Source organism: Salvelinus namaycush, chromosome 2, assembly GCF_016432855.1.
Source record: "Salvelinus namaycush isolate Seneca chromosome 2, SaNama_1.0, whole genome shotgun sequence".
NCBI classification, from domain to species: Eukaryota; Metazoa; Chordata; class Actinopteri; order Salmoniformes; family Salmonidae; genus Salvelinus; species Salvelinus namaycush.
The window spans coordinates 57,805,986-57,828,278 of NC_052308.1; the positions used below are offsets into that span (position 1 = coordinate 57,805,986).

The 22,293-nt window shown below is 41.7% G+C and overlaps 1 protein-coding gene across 1 annotated transcript in view; it reads left to right on the top strand.

Moving 5' to 3' along the window:
- The first annotated feature begins 7,443 nt into the window (after nucleotides 1-7,443).
- The window catches only part of LOC120064909 (spectrin beta chain, non-erythrocytic 1-like), a 71,442-nt gene continuing 56,592 nt past the window's right edge, over nucleotides 7,444-22,293 (top strand). The window contains exon 1 of the mRNA XM_039015500.1: nucleotides 7,444-7,606. Within this exon, the coding sequence (XP_038871428.1) occupies nucleotides 7,456-7,606 (151 nt within the window). The 5' untranslated portion in view covers nucleotides 7,444-7,455. The remainder of the gene's footprint in view (nucleotides 7,607-22,293) is intronic.

Genomic DNA, 22,293 nt, shown 5'->3' on the forward strand with positions numbered 1-22,293 from the left:
TGCGGTGGAAGGTGGCCAAGCTACAGCGGTGGTTGTCAGACCATGAGACATCCCGAAAATCGGTTTTCTCATGAAAACCTCTGTAGCGTCTGAACAGTTTGGGCTACACTCTAATATCAGTTTTTCCATGTCTGAATCTGCCATTCAATGCATATCTATGGGCTAATAGCAGTAAGGCCAAATTCAATGTTTCATCAAAAATACCTAAAATTCTAAATTAAATAGTTAAATGATCCTTGGTATGACCATCTTAAAACAATTCCATATGTTATCATAGTAGAATCCCCCCACCCCCAGCTTAGACTCTTAAGGATTAACTCTAACCTTAACCCCTAGCCTAGCTAATGTTAGCCACCTATCCACAACAAATTGGAATTCGTAAACATATCATAACTTTAGCTAATTCGTAACATATTGGACAAATTGCCATTCATAACTTAACATACGAATTGTTATTCATTACATACCATACGAAATGGATGATGGACATCCACAAATTAATACATACCATATGAAACATATCATTGGAGAATCCCCCATTTACGTTTACTGGATTGTCATGCCATCTGAATAGGGTGTGAATATCATTATACTTTTTCTTAGGGGAGGAGGCAGGTGGGACATTCAGATTCTGAATATACCCCATATCCGCAGTTTTTGGAATGTATGTAAATAGCATGTATTCCATCAATGGAGGTGTCTTGTAACTGGAATGTATCTCTTGTAGCCTGCTCTCATTCTGTGACGTAAACATGACGAAAATGAATGAACGTAAGCCTTACTATCTGTAAAAAATAAATGGTTAAAATGTTGCCTTTGAAGAGAAAAAATGCTGGTTGATATTCTATGATTGCACCATCTCAGATCAATGTGGATCTCAGTTCCCTAGTGGGTGAAATTGTGTCTGCGAGTGAAATATCATTACATTTATAGTTTAGTCATTTAGCAGATACTCTTATCCAGAGCAACTTATCCAGAGCAACTTACTAAATGGCACATTGACAGATATTTCACTTAGTCAGCTTGGGGATTCAAACTAGCGACCTTTCGGTTTCTGGACCAACGTTCTTAACCGCTGAACTGGACTGCTTTGCCATAATTCTTAACCTGGGGTGTTTTCAAGGAGGTAAAATTTTCAAACTGTTTCTCATAGAAATGTGATGTGTAGAGATGATATTACTTACCTATCCTGAACAAACCCTAGATTTAGTGGGATGAAAGGGCTGTGGGGTGAAGTTGCCCCTAGGTACAGGCTAGGATTAGTTTCCTTTACCCAATCCTAACCCGCCTGACAAATGATCAGCGTCTAGGGACAACTTCACCCTACTCCGAATAAAAGGGCTGTGGGGTGAAAAATTATAATATATCGAATAGAAATGCCAGCCAATAGAGATGAGTCTAAAGGCCTGCTTTAAATATCCCATAGGTTTGAGCAGCCCTGAGATTGTCGGGAAGGGAGTTCCAAAGGCGTGGTGTGTGGGAGGAAAAAGGAAGTTTCGTAGATCTGACAGGTTGGAGGGTCCAATGTCATTTAGGGCTTTTGTAGGCGATCTAGGGATTCTGTTGAGATGGACCATAGCAGAAATGGAATGACCCAACAGCTGCATATAAGCAATGTGTCATAGGGGAGTGGAGAGAAGGAGAGGGAAGGGGGTACTGAGTCTGACTTGATAATTCTAGCAGTTGTGAGAGCCTTTGGAAGAGGAGGACACCTAGTGGTGGTATGGTAAGGCTTTGTAGTGTTTCTCAGAGAGAAAGGATGGCTACCCACTGCACAGACGTCAGTTCAACATCTCTTTTTGATTTACATTTGGTTGAGTTGTAAACTCATGTGAATTCAACGTGAAATCAACAAAACATGTCACCATGTCGTTGGATTTAAAGTTGGCTGAAAAAAATACGAAATTCCCTTACGTTGATGACTTTTTGCAAATCCAATCAGTTTTCCATGTTGATTCAATGGCATCACATTGATTCTTTTTAAAACGACATGGAAACCACATTGGTTCAACCAGTTTTTGCAGAGTGGGTAGTTTCATGTTATTCCTCTCTGAAATTAGTAGATGGAAAGGTCTATAGTGAAATTTACGCTATATTGCAGGCAGGGAGTACATGTCGACTTGCAGGAAAAATCAGTACACACACGAAGGAATTTAAGAAACCCAGTCAGTATTTGGCATAAGAACACACTAGAAATAACAACATTTTAACAACATAATTCTAATTCTTAAGGGATTTCTTACAAGGAAAGAATAGATGAACCTGAATCTACTACCTGACCCCTAACAGTCTGATCTAAACTCACCCAGCAAAAAGTATACCTGTATCTCAATATGAACAATGCATCACTTCTGCATTTGCTTTTTGCCATACTTTCGGTTTGACTGAAGTCTGTTTTTATATCTTCATGCGATTTTTCCACGGGGTTAGGGAGTGTTTGGAGGGCTCATGTTACCTGTTCCATTAGAGTTGTTCTAGCCCCAGAGGACCCTTATTAGCTCTTCTTTCCTTTCAGGACATTAACACGAAGGCCATTTCCTCGAGGGCTGATATATCCTCTTACATCCAGTAAATGTTAAGACCACTAATGCATAATTGCTAATGAACTTTTTTCTGAATCCTAGGACTTCTTATGATGATTCAAATTGATCTCCCCTTGAATCATTCCATCAAAACAGGACATTTATTTTGTATTTTTAATATGGATGGGGCCTCCCGAGTGGCGCACTACAGACCCGGGTTCGATCCCAGGCTGTGTCACAGCCGGCTATGGCCAGGAGACCCATGAGCCGGTGCACAATTGGCCCAGCGTCGTCCGGGTTAGGGGAGGGTTTGGCCGGCCAGGATGTCCTTGTCCCGTCGCGCTCTAGTGACTCCTTGTGGCGGGCCGGGTGCCTGCAAGCTGACTTTCAGTCGCCAGTTGTACAGTGTTTCCTCTGACACATTGGTGTGGCTGGCTTCTGGGTTAAGCGAGCAGTGTGTCAAGAAGCAGTGCGGCTTGGCTGGGTCGTGTTTCAGAGGACGCATGGCTCTCCACCTTTGCTTCTCTCGAGTCCGTACGGTAGTTGCAGTGACAAGACTGTAACTACCAATTTGGGAGAAAAAGGGGTAAAAGTAAAAAATATATATAATATGGATGGACATTTTTTATTAAGAAGACATAAAAGATCAGTACAGTGCAGTTGAGCAGAAGTATTATCAATGATTGCCGTAAAGTAATGCTTTTGCATAATTTCAGCCAGCAGTTTTGAATGTTGTGATCGTGTGCCAAAACGGGTCCCTGAAGATTTTGCACAATTGTGTTCTACCTCATCTATGTCGTATGATATGTTATGTCCTGCATTTAATAAAATGTGCATGATATGTTACGAATTCCAATTCGTACATATGCTACGCATTTGTAAATTCTTAAGATCCCGGACTACATCTTTAAAATTATTTGAATTATTTTTTACAAAACACAGACAGAGAACTTGAGAATTTGTATGTCCAGATAACTAGTCAAATATAGACATTAGCTGTGTTGTTAACCAGCTAATGAAATTGGTTGAGTTGAATACTCTTTGGCGGTAATGGCTTGGCAGTCCTAGGAGCAGATTAGCATTTTTCATCATGAATCTTGTTATGGAGGCAGCTCTGCAGTGCCATCACTAGCTGGTACATCCACAAACTCATAACATCTGATTTTAAACCTAACCCTAACCTTAACCACACTGCAAATGCCTAACCCTAACCTTAAATGAAGACCAAGAGGCGAATTTTAGTTTTCTGTAATTTTTACAATATAGCTAATTTTGACTTTACGGCTGGCCTATCTAGCCGAAATCACTCAGTTCTGCCTCCAGGACAAGACTCATGACAATACATATCAACCTGCGCCCTTGGTTCGTCACAAATGACACTCTATTCCCTTTATAGTGCACTACTTTGAGCAGGGCACTACGGAAAAGGAAAAAGGGTGCCATTTGGGACTCATGCCTAGACAGGGGAGGGATAGAGGGGGATACACAACGTATAAGACAAAGAGGAAAAGGCTGAGGCAATCTATAGACAACTACTAATGTTTACAGGAAGTGGAGAGCCTTTTGGTTGCAGTTTCTGCTGATGATCATATGCACTTAGAATTGTCTGCTAAGTGGCAAAGTGGGTAAAAGGCAGCCGTAGTCACTGTGGAGGCCTCTGGTTAGGGAAATAAAGTACGTACTGTATGTAGTACACTGCTGCTTCCATCAACTGTAGGAGCTGTGATAATGACAACGCCGACGATGATTAGGATAATAATGACGCCCTCCGTCTCTCTTTCTTTCTTTTATTCTTAATTATTCTTTATTGTAGGGTATATGAGGCCTATTTTCGTAAGCATCGGGTTGGGAGTATTATTAGTTTATGTATTATATACAGTACCAGTCAAAAGTTTGGATACACCTACTCATTCAAGGGTTTTTCTTTATTTTTACTATTTTCTACATTGTAGCATAATAGTGAAGACATCAAAACTATGAAATTACACATATGGAATCATGTAGTAACCAAAAAAGTGTTAAACAAATCAAAATATATTTTATATTTGAGATTCTTCAAAGTAGCCACCCTTTGCCTTGATGACAGCTTTGCACACTCTTGGCATTCTCTCAACCAGCTTCATGAGGAATGCTTTGCCAACTGTCTTGAAGGAGTCCCCACGTATGCTGAGCACTTGTTGGCTGCTTTCCTTCACTCTACAGTCCAACTCATCCCAATCCATCTCAATTAGGTTGAGGTCAGGTCATCTGATGCAGCACTCTTTCACTCTCCTTGGTCAAATAGCCCTTGCACAGCCTGGGGGTGTGTTTTGGGTCATTGTCCTGTTGAAAAACAAATGAAAGTCCCACTAAGCGCAAACCAGATGGGATGTCATATTGCTGCCGAATGCTGTGATAGCCGTGCTGGTTAAGTGTTCCTTGAATTCTAAATAAAACACTGTCAGTGTCACCAGCAAAGAACCCCCACTCCATCACACCTCCTCCTCCATTCTTCACGGTGGGAACCACACATGCAGAGATCATCCGTTCACCTTCTCTGCATCTCACAAAGACATGTCGGTTGGAACCAAAAATGTTACATTTGGACTCATCAGACCAAAGGACAGATTTCCACCAGTCGAATGTCCATTGCTCATGTTTCTTCGCCCAAGCAAGTCTCTTCTTCTTATTGGTGTCCTTTAGGAGTGGTTTCTTTGTAGCAATTTGACCATGAAGGCCTAATTCACACAGTCTCCTCTGAACAGTTGATGTTGAGATGTGTCTGTTACTTGAACTCTGTGAAGCATTTATTTGGGCTGCAATCTGAGGTGCAGTTAACTCAAATGAACTTATCCTCAGCAGCAGAGGAACTCTGGCTCTTCCTTTCCTGTGGCGGTCCTCATGAGTGCCAGTTTCATCATAGTGCTTGATGGTTTTTGCAACTGCACTTGAAGAGTGCACTTGAAGAGTGAAAAGTTCTTGACATTTTCCGGATTGACTGACCTTCATGTCTTAAAGTAACGATGGACTGACGTTTCTCTTTGCTTATTTGAGCTGTTCTTGCCATAATATGGACTTGGTCTTTTTTTACCAAATAGGGCTACCTTCTGTATACCTCCCCTACCTTGTCACAAACCAACTGATTGGCTCAAACGCATTAAGAAGGAAAGAAATTACACAAATTAACTTTTAACAAAGGGGTTTTCTAATGATCAATTAGCCTTTTAAAATGATAAACTTGGATTTGCTAACACAACGTGCCAATGGAACACAGGAGTGATGGTTGCTGATAATGGGCCTCTACGCCCATGTAGATATTCCATAAAAAATCTGCCGTTTCCAGCTACAATAGCCATTTACAACATTAACAATGTCTACACTGTATTTCTGATCAATTTGATGTTATTTTAATGGACAGAAAATGTGCTTTTCTTTCAAAAACAAGGAAAATTCCAAGTGACCTCAAACTTTCGAACGGTAGTGTACCAATAACTTGCTTTGTCAAACAGCAGTTTCGCTTCTTATCACTATTAATGATGGCTAACATGATACCATTCGATATCAATACATTTATTTCAAATAAAGCACTCTGGACTTTCAGGGTTGCTATATTTAAAAATGGGAATATCATATTTTGAATCTAATGCTGCCATCAACTTTGAAATATTTTTCTTGCCATCTTTATGTAATACATGTATCACTAGCTATTTTGAACTATGCCACTTTATGTTTATATACCCTACATTACTCATCTCATATGTATATACTGTACTCTATACCATCTACTGCATCTTGCCTATGCCGTTCTGTACCATCACTCATTCATATATCTTTATGTACATATTCTTTATCGCTTTACACTTGTGTGTATAAGGTAGTTAAAGTAAAGTAAAGTAAAGTATAAAGTAGTTGTGGAATTGTTAGGTTAGAATACTCGTTGGTTATTACTGCATTGTCGGAACTAGAAGCACAAGCATTTCGCTACACTCGCATTAACATCTGCTAACCATGTGTATGTGGCAAATACAATTTGATTTGATTTGATTTGAAATATAACAAAAAAATATGAATAACATTCCACCCATGAGGTCAAAGGGGGCGCTTTTGGTCATTGACTGCAGGAAAGGGCTACCCTGAATGATTGTGGTATATTTGATAGAAAACGATCTGGTAGAAGTGAGTCTCGGGTTTTACCAGAAGATGGCACTGTGTGTCTTGATTAGTTTGTCCTTAGGCAGCAGCAAAACATTGTTGGCTAATTCACTTTGAGTGGGGAAACACTGTTGTCTCCATTTCCCTATAATGTAATTTCTATTATGACAAAATGCCATTGTCATTCAGTTTCTCACTTTTCACATATCTATAATTGGGTTTAAATCCTTGACATATTTGGAAAATGTGATTAAACCAAGAGATAGCCATTGTGTACTATTGCTCTGTTTGTCTACCTATGAACCATGTTTAGGCAGCCAATCGAGAGTATAGCGTGATAAATCAGGCTGAAATCTTACTGAAAATATCCCCATAGTTCTGCCCTTATACAATGGTTGCATTCCAGGTCATCTTTTCTGCAGTCATGCTGCACAGATGATCAGATCTCACAACCACATTAATATGATACAGCAATCTTCTGTGATGCACAGCATGACTGCATAAAGACGACTTGGAACGCCATCTACGATATGTAATTCCACCTCTCAGTGAAGTTTACCCCAGGTACAGAACTAGAATCAGCTTTCCCTCCCCCAACCACAAACCATTATAAAGGGGAAAATGCTAAACTGACCCAAGATCAGCATCTAGGGGCAACTTCACCCTACACCTAATACAGCCCTGCTGTCTGAATGTAGCATGTATGTGAACATGTCTCTCTCTGTCTGTGATTGCAGGGCTTCATCAGAAGCCACTTATGAGGAAGTATAATCGGTGAAAAGGTCAAAGGTGAAAGGTCAGGATGACGACAGTAGCCGCGGATTATGAGCACATGGAGATCACGCAGCAGTACAGCAGCAGCGACACGGTCAACAACCGCTGGGATGATGAGTGGGACAACGAGAACAGCTCAGCTCGCCTGTTCGAGCGCTCGCGCATCAAGGCCCTGGCAGGTGAGTGAGGCGGAGAGGAGTTAGTGCCAAGAATGATAACCCCTGTTGTTGGCATTGCATTCACTTAATCTCATAGAATAGCAATGGTCGTATGATGATGTACACTTGGACTTCGGTTGAAATACTATTCAAAATAGTGGAGCTGTGCTTGCCTGATGCAATGAAACCAATAAAAACGATGGCAAAAGTGCAAACCCCACCCACCTGGCACTCCAGGCAGGCAAAGCAAACGCTCAAGGTAGATGTTGGCGGACAGATACAGGAAGATAGGGAAGAAGCCTCTTTGAAACTGCCCGGCAACTACATCATTAATTTGTATATAGATCAATGTGTGTTGAGAAATTCAACTGAGAAAATAAGAAATTATAATTTGGTGCAATTATTGTTGGTGGATTGACATGACATTTGGTAATAGTAGAATGGTTGTGACTTTCTATCATTGAGCTGTTTTAAATGAGAGATTAGGTACAAAATCCCCATGGCAAAGTCACCTAGGCTTACTGGAACAGAGAGAGTTTCATTAGGTAAATGCCTGCGCAGAACCAGCAGCCAACCCTGCAATTGAGCAAAATGTTTTGACAAGAGAGAAAAAATGATCAAAAATAGAAATGAGAAAGTGTTCCTTGGTTTCTCTTCTTGCTGGCCGGAGACCGCAAGCTGTTTTGAGAACTCGGGGGGAAAAAAGCCCTTGGCATTCCGATGAGCATCCTGCTTCTCACATGACTGTGTTTTCCTGCATTCCTGCCCAGCGGAGCATACGCCTCTCCCCCAACTCCACTTGCTGCAGTCAAGAGTGTCTTCAATGGCTGCATGAACACGTACCTACTAGAGGCCCTTCAAATCCAAACTAGTAACCAGGCGCCCTGGGTTGAATCAAAAACGGGTCATTCTGCTATTAAACTTTGTTCTGCAATAAAACTTTGTAAAATGAGAATGAAGTCAACGGCATATGAATTCAAGACGTTTGATTGAAGAGGGCCCGCTTGATGTTTACAGTAACGGTGTTGCATCTGAGAATCATCTCGCCCCGTATGACTCAAACAGGAAGGGACATCATTACATTCCCAGTGGCTTGGTAACTCTGTAACCACCCCTGCCCACACACACACACACGCCCACACGAGAAGCCAACATACTCTGTTAAAGTTGCAATATGCAGAAATCGCTCCGCCATTTCCTGTTGCTAAAGCTCTAATAGTTCGGCTGATTTCAGTTTATGTGACAAAATAAGCTAGTATAGTGTAGAGAATCATTGTAGCTTAGTTTAAAGGTAGGCTAGGCCTATGAAGCGCTGTCCGACTGGTAAAATATTATGAGGTCTAGTGAAAATTACATTAGTTTAAGCCTACCTTTGACTGAAAGATGTCAGGCAGCTTGTTGACCCTTTTATCTCCCGTTTATCTCCCGTTTATCTCCCGTTGTACCTGCTATCGGGGGAATTTGAGAAGGCTGTGGCTGTTTATACTTCATGATAACCCACTTATTGTGGTGACTGTCACAGGCTAGCGGAGATTCAGCACAATGGATAGCGCAGTTGATCAATTGTCTGCGAATCTGACCAGTAGCCAATCGTACGCCCTCTTTTGTTAATGCAACATTGTGCTTTTTTTTTGTGCAAATGTTTATTTCCTCGAGCGCTTTTGTGGTCACAGTGTATCAGCCGTTTTGTGATTAGCAACAGTTTATATTTGAGCCTCTGCCAGTGCCACACATTAGTGGAGATTTGAATGTGAGAGGGAGATTGAGATTGGACATTGTCTACCGTAGCTACGTCTATCACGATTGTCGTATGGTGGAAGAGAGGACCAAGGCGCAGCGTGAAATGAATACATATTTAATTAACTAAGACGAAGAACACTTTACAAACTTAACAAAACAACAAACCGACGAACGTGAAGCTATATAAACAATGTACATACATGCAACATAGACATAGACAATCACCCACGAACTACCTAATGGATATGGCTGCCTAAATATGGTTCCCAATCAGAGACAACGATAGACAGCTGTCTCTAATTGAGAACCAATCTAGGCAACCATAGACATACATACACCTAGACTAGACACTGCCCCATAAACATACAAAACCCCTAGACAATACAAAACACATACATCCCCCATGTCACACCCTGACCTAACTAAAATAATAAAGAAAACAAAGATAACTAAGGCCAGGGCGTGACAACGTCTGACTGGCGGGCGGCTCTGGCGGCTCCTGACTGGCGGGCGGCTCCTGACTGACGGATGGCTCTAGCGGCTCAGGACAGACGGGCGGCTTTGACGGCTCAGGACAGACGGGCGGCTCTGACGGCTCCGGACAGACGGGCGGCTCAGACGGCGCTGGGCAGACGGGTGGCGCAGGCGGCGCTGGGCAGACGGACAGCTCAGACGGCGCTGGGCAGACGGACAGCTCAGACGGCGCTGGGCAGACGGCAGACTCTGGCCTGCTGAGGCGCACAGTAGGCCTGGTGCGTGGTGCCGGAACTGGTGGTACCGGGCTAAGGACACGCACCTCAAGGCTAGTGCGGGGAGCAGCAACAGGGCGTACAGGGCTCTGGAGACGCACAGGAGGCTTGGTGCGTGGTGCCGGAACTGGTGGTATCGGGCTGGAGACACGCACCACTGGGCGAGTGCGTGGAGCAGGAACAGGGCTCTGGAGACGCACTGGAAGCCTGGTGCGTGGTGTTGGCACTGGTGGTACTGGGTTGGGGCGAGGAGATGGCACCGGATAGACCGGACCGTGAAGGCGTACTGGAGCTCTTGAGCACCGAGCCTGCCCAACCTTACCTGGTTGAATACTCCCCGTAGCCAGGCCAGTGCGGGGAGGTGGAATAACCCGCACTGGGCTGTGCTGGCGAACGGGGGACACCATGCGTAAGGCTGGTGCCATGTACACCGGCCCGAGGAGACGCACTGGAGACCAGATGCGTTGAGCCGGCTTCATGGCACCTGGCTCGATGCCCACTCTAGCCCGGCCGATACGAGGAGCTGGGAATTACCGCACCGGGCTATGCACACGTACAGGAGACACCGTGCGCTCTTCCGCATAACACGGTGTCTGCCCGTACTCTCGCTCTCCACGGTAAGCATGGGGAGTTGGCGCAGGTTTCCTACCTGACTTTGCCACACTCCCCGAGAGCCGTCCCCCAAGAAATTTTTGGGGCTGCCTCTCTGGCTTCCAGCCGCGCTTCCGTGCTGCCTCCTCATACCACCGCCTCTCGGCTTTAGCTGCCTCCAGCTCTTCACGAGGGTGGCGATATTCTCCAGATTGTGCCCAGGGTCCTCCGCCATCCAGAATTTCCTCCCAAGTCCATGAGTCCTGCGACCGCTGCTGCTGCCTTTTACCATGCTGCTTGGTCCTTTGTTGGTGGGTGATTCTGTCACGATCGTCGTATGGTGGAAGAGAGGACCAAGGCGCAGCGTGAAATGAATACATATTTAATTAACGAAGACGAAGAACACTTTACAAACTAAACAAAACAACAAACCGACGAACGTGAAGCTATATAAACAATGTACATACATGCAACATAGACATAGACAATCACCCACAAACTACCTAATGAATATGGCTGCCTAAATATGGTTCCCAATCAGAGACTATGATAGACAGCTGTCTATAATTGAGAACCAATCTAGGCAACCATAGACATACATACACCTAGACTAGACACTGCCCCATAAACATACAAAACCCCTAGACAATACAAAACACATACATCCCCCATGTCACACCCTGACCTAACTAAAATAATAAAGAAAACAAAGATAACTAAGGCCAGGGCGTGACGACGTCGAGATGTCGTAGTAGGCAATTCAATATATAGAAGCCATGCAAGTAGCCTAAGGAATGTTTTCTATTGGGGACTTGAGAAGGCATAAATATTTACTATAATTTAACGGTTTCTCAACATTGTTTGTCCCAGGAAACAAGAATGGGTTTGGGTGGGAAATCTCAGGAAATCTCACTAGCCCGGTTCCCTGCTATTAAACCCTAAGTAAGCCAGAAGAGTACATAGGGCAGGAGCCTATATCTCTTGGTCCAGTAGTGTGAGACAGCTTGATTTAAAAGTATACCCCATGGACAGGACGCTAGTCTGTTGCAAGGCCTTACCCCCAATCCTTAAAGCTATAATGCTAAGTGCCAAGCAGAGAGGGATCTTTTTTTTTTTTTTATGTAGTCTTTGATATGACTCGGCTGGGGATCGATCTTCCTACCTTCCAATTTCAGGGCGTTCAACAGTAGTGGAAAAAGTACTAAATTGACCTTAAAATATAGAAAGTTACTCATGTAAAAGGGAAAGTCATCCAGTAAAATACTACTTGAGTAGTAAGTCTAAAATTATTTGGTTCTAAATATACTTAAGTATCAAAAGTAAATGTAATTGTTAAAATATTAAGTATCAAAAGTAAAAGTATATTTAATTTCAAATTCCTTATATTAAGCAAAGCAGATGGCACCAGTTTCTTGTTTTCTTTAGGAATGTATTGAAGTAAAAATAAAAGTTGTCAAAAATATAAATAGTAAAGTAGAGTACAGATACCCGAAAAAACGACATAAGTAGTACGTTAAAGTATTTTTACTTAAGTTCTTTTGTTGGTAAGCTTTCAAACTCACCTCTTATGACCAATGTCCACAAGCAAGCATTGCTTCGCCTAGCAACGCTAGCTTCTCCCAGAGTGGCTTACCATTTGGGTGCTAGCAAGCCGACAGCATGCTAGGTAGTGCTAGGTATCAACAGCCAATCCAGTAGGGGCTATAAGCTATAGTGAGCTTCGATTGATCAACCACGCCACCACATTGCCGGACATTTGCATAAAATTGAGCTTTCCCCGACTTAAGTCCCACCCTTTTCACGCTCTGTTTGACAAGCTTTTCTCGTCTTACTAACTTCCAAAAATGGATGGTCTCCATCATTTTGTCAGAGGCCATCGCTGAAGGGGATATTGCCGGTTATACACGCTGCTTGCTGGGCAAGTTTTCCATCCTGTTTGATAAGTGGAGCCAGTAACACTTTACATTGAGTTGCTCTTATACTTGTGCAGTAACACTGTAATTACACCAATATCAACGTTGGATTAACGTGTTGTTACAATGGACTTCAATAATTGCATTTGAAATACATAGTAATGGAGTTTAGCTGTTTGTTTTGTAATACTGCTCAACTTAATTTCTTTGCAATCACTAAGGTATTAAAATATTACACAATTATTTTGTAACAACAATGTTGTGACTGTAGTAATTGCAGGGTTACTACACAGGTATAAGAGCAACTTAATGTAAAGTATTACTTTGAAGCCAGATTGGAATCTACACACCTTAAGTGAGGGTCTTTATTTTAATTATTGATTAGACACGTATAATAACTGATGTGAACACATGGGGAAGTGTAAAGCAGTGGATTGTGGGTAAATTATTTGGTATTTGGTATTTTGTTAAGATTCCCATTAGCTGTTGCGAAAGCAGCAGCTACTTTTCACACACACACACACACACACACACACACACACACACACACACACACACACACACACACACACACACACACACACACACACACACACACACAAGCAATCTTAATTTGACCCTGCTTCTCTGTGACAACAGAGTGATCAAATTAAGATAGGAGACCTGCATACAGATCTGCTATTTCAAGGTAAGTCAGCATAGCAAGGTTTCTTTTGGTGCATACATTTTCCACTCACTGCAAATCTGGCCATTCTCCATGAATTGTTCTGACTTCATTCTTTGTAGCATCATGTGAAACTTGAGAAGAGGCTACTTCATGAGCTCAGTGAAGGCCCTATTGTTTCACATCCAACTAAAATAAAAGCATATCTACATTAACTTTGCCACAAGGAAAAGGAATGGATGACTGTGTCATTTTGATGAACAACTCAATTTGACATTTTAAAGAGATTTCACTCAAGTTTTTGGTATTTTCAATTTGTCTGATTATCACAGAGGTTGACCATCACACAAACCCACCCAGAAACCCACAACCCTATGTCACCACCCTATTTCCTTTCTCTGTTTCATAGACATTCCTATGAGGTGAGTCATGTGGAAGGACGTGTGTATTTTTCTTGACTAAGAATCTGACTTAAAACCGTGCGTTACAAGTCTAGATGAAAAGGCTTGTATCAAAAGGTTATAGAAGAATAGGGAGGCTGTGGAAGAATAGCCCTTAGGCAGGCTATGGCCTTGTGGATACCTTGTGACCAAACCAAGGAAGTCTTTAATGTCTCGTTTGTTCCATTTACAGTTCACACATTTTTTGGGGCTCTGTACAACTAGGAATGCATATTCATCATGTGTTTTTACCCATTGTATATTTGTTCAAATATACAATAATTTTTTTACCACTCCCGTATGCTTTATTGTGACACAACAAATGTAATATTATTTAACACATAATAATCTAATTTATGTTATGGGAATTCTAGTGTTCCTCAATCAAACTCCCCAAGCACATGAACTACTGGGATCTACATCTAAGGATCTACGTCTAAGGTTGGGCAGACAGACAGACAGACAGACAGGCAGACAGCAGAAAGACAGACAGACAAACAGACAGGCAGACAGACGGTGTCCTTTCTGGCCTTTTCTCATTCCCTGTGTCCATTGTCGTAATGATTCGATTTGCAAGACTCGTGGTACTGAGATGAGCATGAATTCATAACATCATGAGGAGTAGGTATAAGGCAGCATATCTGTGGCCTCCTCCTTCGCCACAAGGCTTTCTCATGAACAGGAGGAGGACAAATGGGATATTGTTGATGGTGCTGCTATGTAGCAAAAATACTCTGCGGCAGAGAACTCCTGAGACGGCTATGAATATAAGGCTACATGGTTGAGTCAGTGGCTAAATCCAAGGGGGAATCATTGTGGAAAACATTTTGGCAGAGCCTAGTCTTGTATGGTATGGTTTTCATTTGGTTGTATTTACTAGGATTATCTGGACTTTACTAATGATTTTGTTGTGTGTCACCACCTTTTTTAATTCTTTTTTTTATTATTTGGGGGGTGGGGTGCAGGTACAACATAAGGTTTCATATAATTTCATATTCAGTTCACATAATATTAACCTGTGGGCTGCCACTCAAAAAAACATTTTTTTTCATAAAATATACATACATACTAAGTATTGATCATTATGATCATATTACAGAGTTAAAAGGTAATAACAAATGTTGTATGTAAAGGAAAATAAACAAAAAGAAGTGAGCCTCCACCCCCGACCTCCCATCCCATCCCCACCAATCCAACATGTCTCCATCCAACGTAAAATATTTCCTTGGTGTTAAATACAGTCTGTGAACAAACTTAAATGTATAGTATAAAGTGATGGTTCGGATCACGGGATGCCAAGTTCCATATTCTGTTCCAGTTAAAGGGTTGTACAGATTCACTTATCTGTGGACCACACTTTTTTAATGACTAGCTCAGAATATGAACTTTCCAAAAGTTGTTTATACACTGAGTATACTGAACATTAGGAACACCTTCCTAATATTGAGTTGCACCCTCCCCCTCTTTTGCCCTCGGAACAGCCTCCATTCGTCGGGAAATAGACTCTACAAGGTGTCGAAAGCGTTCCACAGGGATGCTGGCCCATGTTGACTCCAATGCTTCCCGCAATTGTGTCAAGTTGGCTGGATGTCCTTTGGGTGGTGAACCATTCTTGATACTCACGGGCAACAGTTGAGCGTGACAAACCCAGCAGCTTTGCAGTTCTTGACACAAACTGGTGTGCCTGGCATCTACTACCATACCCCGTTCAAAGGCACTTACATCTTTTGTCTTGACCATTTACCCTCTGAATGGTGCACATGCACAATCCATGTCTCAGTTGTCTCAAGGCTTAAAAATCCTTCTTAAACCTGTCTCCTCCCCTTCATCTACAGTGATTTGAAGTGGATTTAACAAGTGACATCAATAAAGGACCATGGCTTTAACCTGGATTCACCTGGTCAGTCTAATGTCGTTGAAAGAGCAGGTGTTCCTAATGTTTTGTATACTCAGTGTATATTATAGAGATCAGTTATTTTGGGAGCCCAGATAATTTCTTTATAAATCCCAATATTGGATGGTTCGGTAGTTGGGTTTCCCGAGGGATACCATAGGCCAGCATAGGTGACTTAAGTTGTAAATAGACCTATAGAAAAAAGGAGTTGCCTGGTAATGTGTATGTGTCTTTCAAATCTTAGAATGTTCAAAAACCATTACTGTCCATAATATCAGAAAAGGTACGGATTCCACATTTGGACCATTGGGGAGATGCAAAAGGCCGCCCTTATTGCGAAAAAAAAATTGTATGGGCATGCCATTTTGATTCCCAGTTACGTTGTTTATCAGTTTTGCGGCAAATAGAAATTGTGTGAGCAATAATTGGACCCAAGCATAGTTTACATTGTTTAAGGGATTTATCTGTGAAGACCACCTCTTTTGGACTTTACGATTTATGAGTCATTTTATTATTTGATTGACAAATAGATTAATCTTCAAATGATACAGTACCATCTTTAGTCCTAACCAACTCTTATCTGTTGCTATCCTAAGCTCCTACTTTCATAGCCTCAAAGAATCAAACACTAACTGTTATAGAAGGTGTCTCTGCTTAGAGAGAGATCTGTCTGTCCTTGCCCTGGCAATGTTCGCAGAGGTACCTTGACCATTTATGTTTGATTTGTAATCAGAATCCTTTTTGCTTTGTGATGTTCTGCATAGTGGAAACTGGTTGAGTGTGCTCCTCCTTTGTTTGGGAAGCAACCATTCATGAGCCAATATGCGGACTATTCATCCATTAGGAAGAAAGAGGGGGAGGCTTTCAGTTCACCTCTGAAACAGGACGTTTGTTGGGTCACTTTTTTGACAGGACGTTGGTCGCTCACATAATTTAAAACCTGCATTTATACATTTCTGGAATGGCCAGATTTTTCCTCTGTCTCTAACTGAACAACAATGCTGGGAAATGGGGGGGTTGTATCCTGGTTAGCTTCCCTCTAGCCCCTCCTCTCTTCAGGCTTGGTACGGCCCAACCTCCTTCCTTTTTCTCCCCACTGCTGGGGCCATCATGGAAATGAGGCGGTGACATCATCACTGAGCTCCCAGGCAGTGGCTAGCCACTGACGAAATTACAAACTCCTGTTCCCCTCCCCTCTTTAAACCCATCCCCTCCTCCTCCCAGACTTATGAAAGGTGTGCTGCGTTTGAGAAAAACCCTTTCATTCTCTTTTTTATTGGACACCTATTCCTTCTCCTTCCTTAACTGTCTGCCAGTTGAGGATGAGGTGCAGTGATTTTATGGGGGGCAATACCACTCTTTAAAAAGCCTGTACTCCTGAATGGGTGAGCAGCTCACAACCAGAGGGAGGGGGGCGTGAGAGGGGGTGGGGTGGAGGCTGCTTTTGAATGGGTTGAGAGGGAAGACAGAACAATCAAGAGAGAAGAAGAAGCATGTTGTGCCCCCTATCTGACACAGATCCTGCTTCTCCACGCCTGTTCCTTCAGTGGCTGCTCTGGGAAGAGTCTCGTCCTTGAGAATATTCCCTCCTTTCCTTACTTTTACTGGATTCTTTTTTGGAGCTTGTGGTGTAGCAAGGTTGGCGGTAGGAGGCTAAAAAAGCCCATTGAATCCCTCTTAACTTCCCTCCGTTTTTCGCCTTGCTGTGCTTGCGTTTTTTTCTGAGGGTCCCAGTTTTAGTTTGGAACTATGGAAGTGGACTGGGAGTTGGGTGGGCAAGATGTACAATACACTGACCCGGACTCTGGTTACCCCGCTCAGGTTGCTTTCAACTACAACATGTTAGAAGGGCGCTTTAAACAGCTTCAAGGTAAGTGAATGATGGAGACTGCAGTCGCCTTTTGTTTATAGGTGTTGCTATGCTATATGCTCTGTCAGCAGATAGACGGCGAGGTCTAGAGAGAGAATTCAGGATCCTCTGTGTTGAATTTGGCAGTTCTTTATCACGGTAATGTTAGTTGGATGAAGAGCATCATATTTCATTGTTGTTCTTTTACTTCTTAGAAAATAAAACAAATTGGGTGTCTTAATCCTATAAGACTGTTAGTGGTGGATATGACACGTTTAGTATGGCAGCACTATGATCTGGCGTAAGGATGACTTTCAGACTGGATTATAAGGCTGTGTCTTTTTTGGAGGATAGGAATTTAGTGTTGACAATAAAATACTAAATAGCTGTTTTCGAAGGAGGTCCTCTGTCTACAAACACACAATCCACGATGCTATCTAAATGGCATGCATGCTAGTTCTTGGTGGGTAGTCAGGACAACAATAGCATGAGAGGGGACAGGGAAGGTGGGAGTGGTTGTTTTGTCCAGCCATCCCATGCAAATACACTTTCAAGGAGCCAAATTCTAGGAAATTATAGCGCTTAACAATATGTTTTTAAATAGTTAGCCTTGTGTGTGTTATTTAAAAAAAAGTATTTTTTATTTTTACAAAACAGGGATAAAGGCTTACTATATGTTATATAGCATCACTATTAGTTGTACAGTATATCATTGTGCTATATTGTGTGATATTGTTTACTATTGTTTAGTACATTTGATACAAAATTACTTATTTTCTAAATACATTTTTGACATTCATTTTCATATTTTCATTATGATGAACCCCGGGCTAGACTGCAATAGAAAAAAAGGAGAAATGAACATGGTAATGTAACCATTATCATAGTAACATTGTTTTATAGTCCTGCTGTTCTTGTTGACATGTAGATGATTTTTGTTGACATCTTTGTTGGGGTTTCTCTCATCCCAAAGAGAATGTGGTCTTTGCCACATGATAATATCAGTCATTAACTCAGTCTCTCTATGAGATATTGTGTCGGAATGCACTATTGTGTTGTTGAATGTGTCTCTTCTATATATTTTATATATAAGTCCCCTTTTCATTAATAGATCATTACATTTACAGCAAGGGTCAGAATTTGTCCAGTTTTTCTCATTTGAATGGTATAAACTGGCCACAACAACTATGTGGATACGGCTGGAGGAATATGTGCCGTTTGTTAATATGTAGCTTTGTGTAGAGTTTACTAACTGCCGAAACCTTGTCCAATGTTGTAAAGCAGCCGGAATGAAAAGGAAGACAGAGAGATAGTCTTGAACTTTCACCCTCTGGTCTATTGGCTTTACTCAGTTATAGATGACTGAATTGATAAAACATCACAGAGTCAACTTTATTGATTACTATTCTTGTGTCATGTAGTGCCAGCATGCTTCATAATATTTATTTTTTAAATTGAGTGAAGATATTACAGAATTTATGGATTGACCTGGTGTGCTGATAATGCTAATTTTAGTGCAACACTTCTACTGTAACAAGTGTTGATAGGGTCTCAAAGTGTAGTCTACAGGATCTAGGAACAGTAACGTTCAACTGAAAATGTCAGATTTACTGTAAGTGGAGTAGGATTACCATTGGTTGTATCACCGTGACCCTTGATCTTTAGCGAGTTAAGTAGTAACCTTGTTCAAGCCCGAACTGCTCATAGGACAGGAGCCTATCTCCTGTTTCTGTAGCGTGAGACAGCTTGATGTACAAGTACACCCCTGGATAGGACGCTAGTCTATCGCATGACCTGATTTTAGGCAGAGCTCTCTGGTTCATAGTTCGTAAATGTGTTATATTTTCAGCATAACAGCGTGGTGTCATTGTGCCAGTGACTTTTTATAAACAGGCATGAACTGTAAAAAACATTGAGCAAATAATTTTGTACAGCTGTCCCGTGGCTGTATTAACCAAAAAGAAATTGAAAGTGCATTGTCAGGTCTCATGTATTTTTCTGTTTTAACTAAAACATTTAAGGCTGGTTTCTCTCAGCCAGATGAAGCTTATTCCTGTACTTAAAAGCACTTTTATAATGGAGATTTTCCATTGATCCTTTTCATCCAGGAGTAGGCTTAACCTGTGTCCTTGAAGTGGGGTTTTTAGGTCAATCATTTGCTTTGACAAGCTTGAGCTGGCATGGTTACACATCCGCCATAGTTGCTAAAGCCGTGCTGGAAAGGGCCGTGTGAAAAGACGATATTCGATCTAACATTGTATGGATTGGGTCGGCACGATAGTGTAAAGAAGTTATTAGATGCACTCCAGTCGCTTCTGTACAAGACTGTAGCTACTTCCCCACACCAATGAGCTGGACTACCACCACACAGACTTGAGTGCTGAAGTACTACTTTTGTCTGCAAACGGGGCCCTGCCAACCCGGTTTCCACCACAGTCGGCCTCTAAATGACCGTCTGTTCTGCTGCTGGCAAGGACATATTTTATGGAGAGACAAAAAAGAGGGCAACATAAAGTCATGGAACTGAAGAAGTCTTTGAATGGGCTGGGGTGGGGAAGGGGGCAAACTTGAGTGTTGAAAAAGAGTGTAGTTCTAGTCTTTACAAGTTTGATTTACTCTATTAAGATACACTGACTGACTTTTTGAACTTGACACCCCATTTGCCTGATACCCTGAAATATAGCATTGAAGGTTAGCTTTTGTTATGCCCTCAGTTGTTGAATTCTGATAAGTAAGTACCAGAGAATACCATTTACCTAGGCTGGGATTAAATCCAATCGTGCTTGGTCAGTAATGCAGCTTTTAAAGGCAATGTTCCCGCTTTCGCGACACATTCACAGTAAACGCTGCATAAGTCGGCTAAATCGGAAATTACCTTTAAATGTGCATTGTCGACAAAGCGTGATCGGATTGAATTCCGGCCTTCATCCTAGTTAATAGCAGGTAAATACCAGTGGAAACTACTGTAAAATATAGTGCTATTGTGACTTTTGACAATAGTAAGTATGATGTTGAGGTTTTCAACCACGTCTTTACTATAAAGTCCTGATAAAACATGTCAGAGAATTCAAAGAGTGAGAGATATCGAAATGTAGTGAATGTTTTTACTAGGTGTAAATGGACACAAAGCCATGTCCTGTTTAGTGCTTTGTTTTCCCTTTTGCCAGGCATTGTCTGCCAGCGAAATATTGATGTTGAGTCATTGATTTGAAACATATAGCTGTTGGTAGTTGCTTGTGTGATAACCTGAGGCCTTGTTAAAGAACAAAGAGGCCATCTGCCATAACACCCTGACTTATCTGACTGGTGATCTGTTTTTACCCTTCTATCAATAGAGGGACTTTATCCACTTCATGACATGGAGACATCTTGTCAAGTACGCTACCTGGTATTTATGTTTTCCCAGTGTTCCCATGTGTTTTGTTGGCATAACGTTTTTAGATCGTCATTGCTGGTTAGTTGGCAAAACATCGTTAACGCGCACAGTTTTTGTTTAATTTCGATCTAGTTTTCAAACAACAATCAACAATAGCATTTCAGGTTTTACATGAAGTTGACTTCATGTCTGACAACTCAATCAAATGTTGAATGTTGATCTGACAACGCCTTTGTCCAGTGGTTAGTCACCCCTAAACATGGCAGTGTGACCTCATCCACTAATCCAGCCCTAATACACAGGAAGTCAGAAGAATTTCAATCTTCTGACCCGCCACAGGCCACAGGATGTTGATTCAACTGTGAGGGAAGAAGGAAGCAACCTTTGAACTGCTTCGCTAAGATGTCCAGTCTTCCACCTTCGTTTTTCGTCCTTGGATGCTGATTTCTAGTCTGTTCATTTGTTAGTTTGTCAATATATGAATGCTATATCATATAATATGTATATCTAGGCCTAAACAAAATGGCTGTTGTTATTTTTGTCCCTCTGAATGATTGTTTTCAGTCTCTGCCAATCATTAGACTGCCCACACAAGAGTGGCTGAAAGACAGACTGTAGAATATGAGAGGAGTAAATCTTGTCAATAGGTAACTAGCACTGAACATGAACAGTGCTTTAGCGGTGCAGTTACAAAATGGAATCTTTCACCACGTCCAGTATTTGCTGCCAGCTAAGGGTGGGGTAGTAATCCAAATTGCCATGAACTCTGCAATTCCTGAGTAGTGCCCTAATCAAGATCTCCCTTTCCTGCCGAAACCTAGAGAGAGGAAAAAAAGAGAGAGAAAAGAAACCAAACTGGAATTTGAATGAATGTGCATCTCTATTGAGATAAGATGAGAGATTTGCTTTTGGGAACCGGAGAGTTAGCCCCCAGGATAGAGATACAAGATGCGATCAATAAATCAATAGTTTCTATTTTGTGTCAGTCGTGATGACCAGACTGCTCATATCCCAGCTGGTTGGATTTGCAATAGAGCTGTGTGTCAAGGTCACAAAGCAATGCTACGACTTGGGATGATTTTCTCTGGAAGAGAGTGATATCCAACACAATTAGGACTAAAGAACACTCTATTAATCATTGCAATAGTAAGAAATTAATGAATATACTTGAATATATGGGTTGTTGCACCAATTCGGTGCCATTTGCATAGCTGCGGGAAGTAGGGGTGCTGAGGGTGCTGGCACCCCCTGATAAATCACAATTAAAAAAATAAGTCTTAATTCATATAAAAAATCAGATGTATTGAATTTTCCATGTGGTCCATTTGAAAAGGAACTTCAATTAATATAACAGACTTTTACAATTCAATATTTGTGCACAACTTCTACTTAAAATATCAAAGGGACGCAAAAGGCACTCATTTTGTGGAATGACCCATATAATATCTATACTTTAATAAAGGAGTGAATTAGCAGTCACAGAAAGACACAG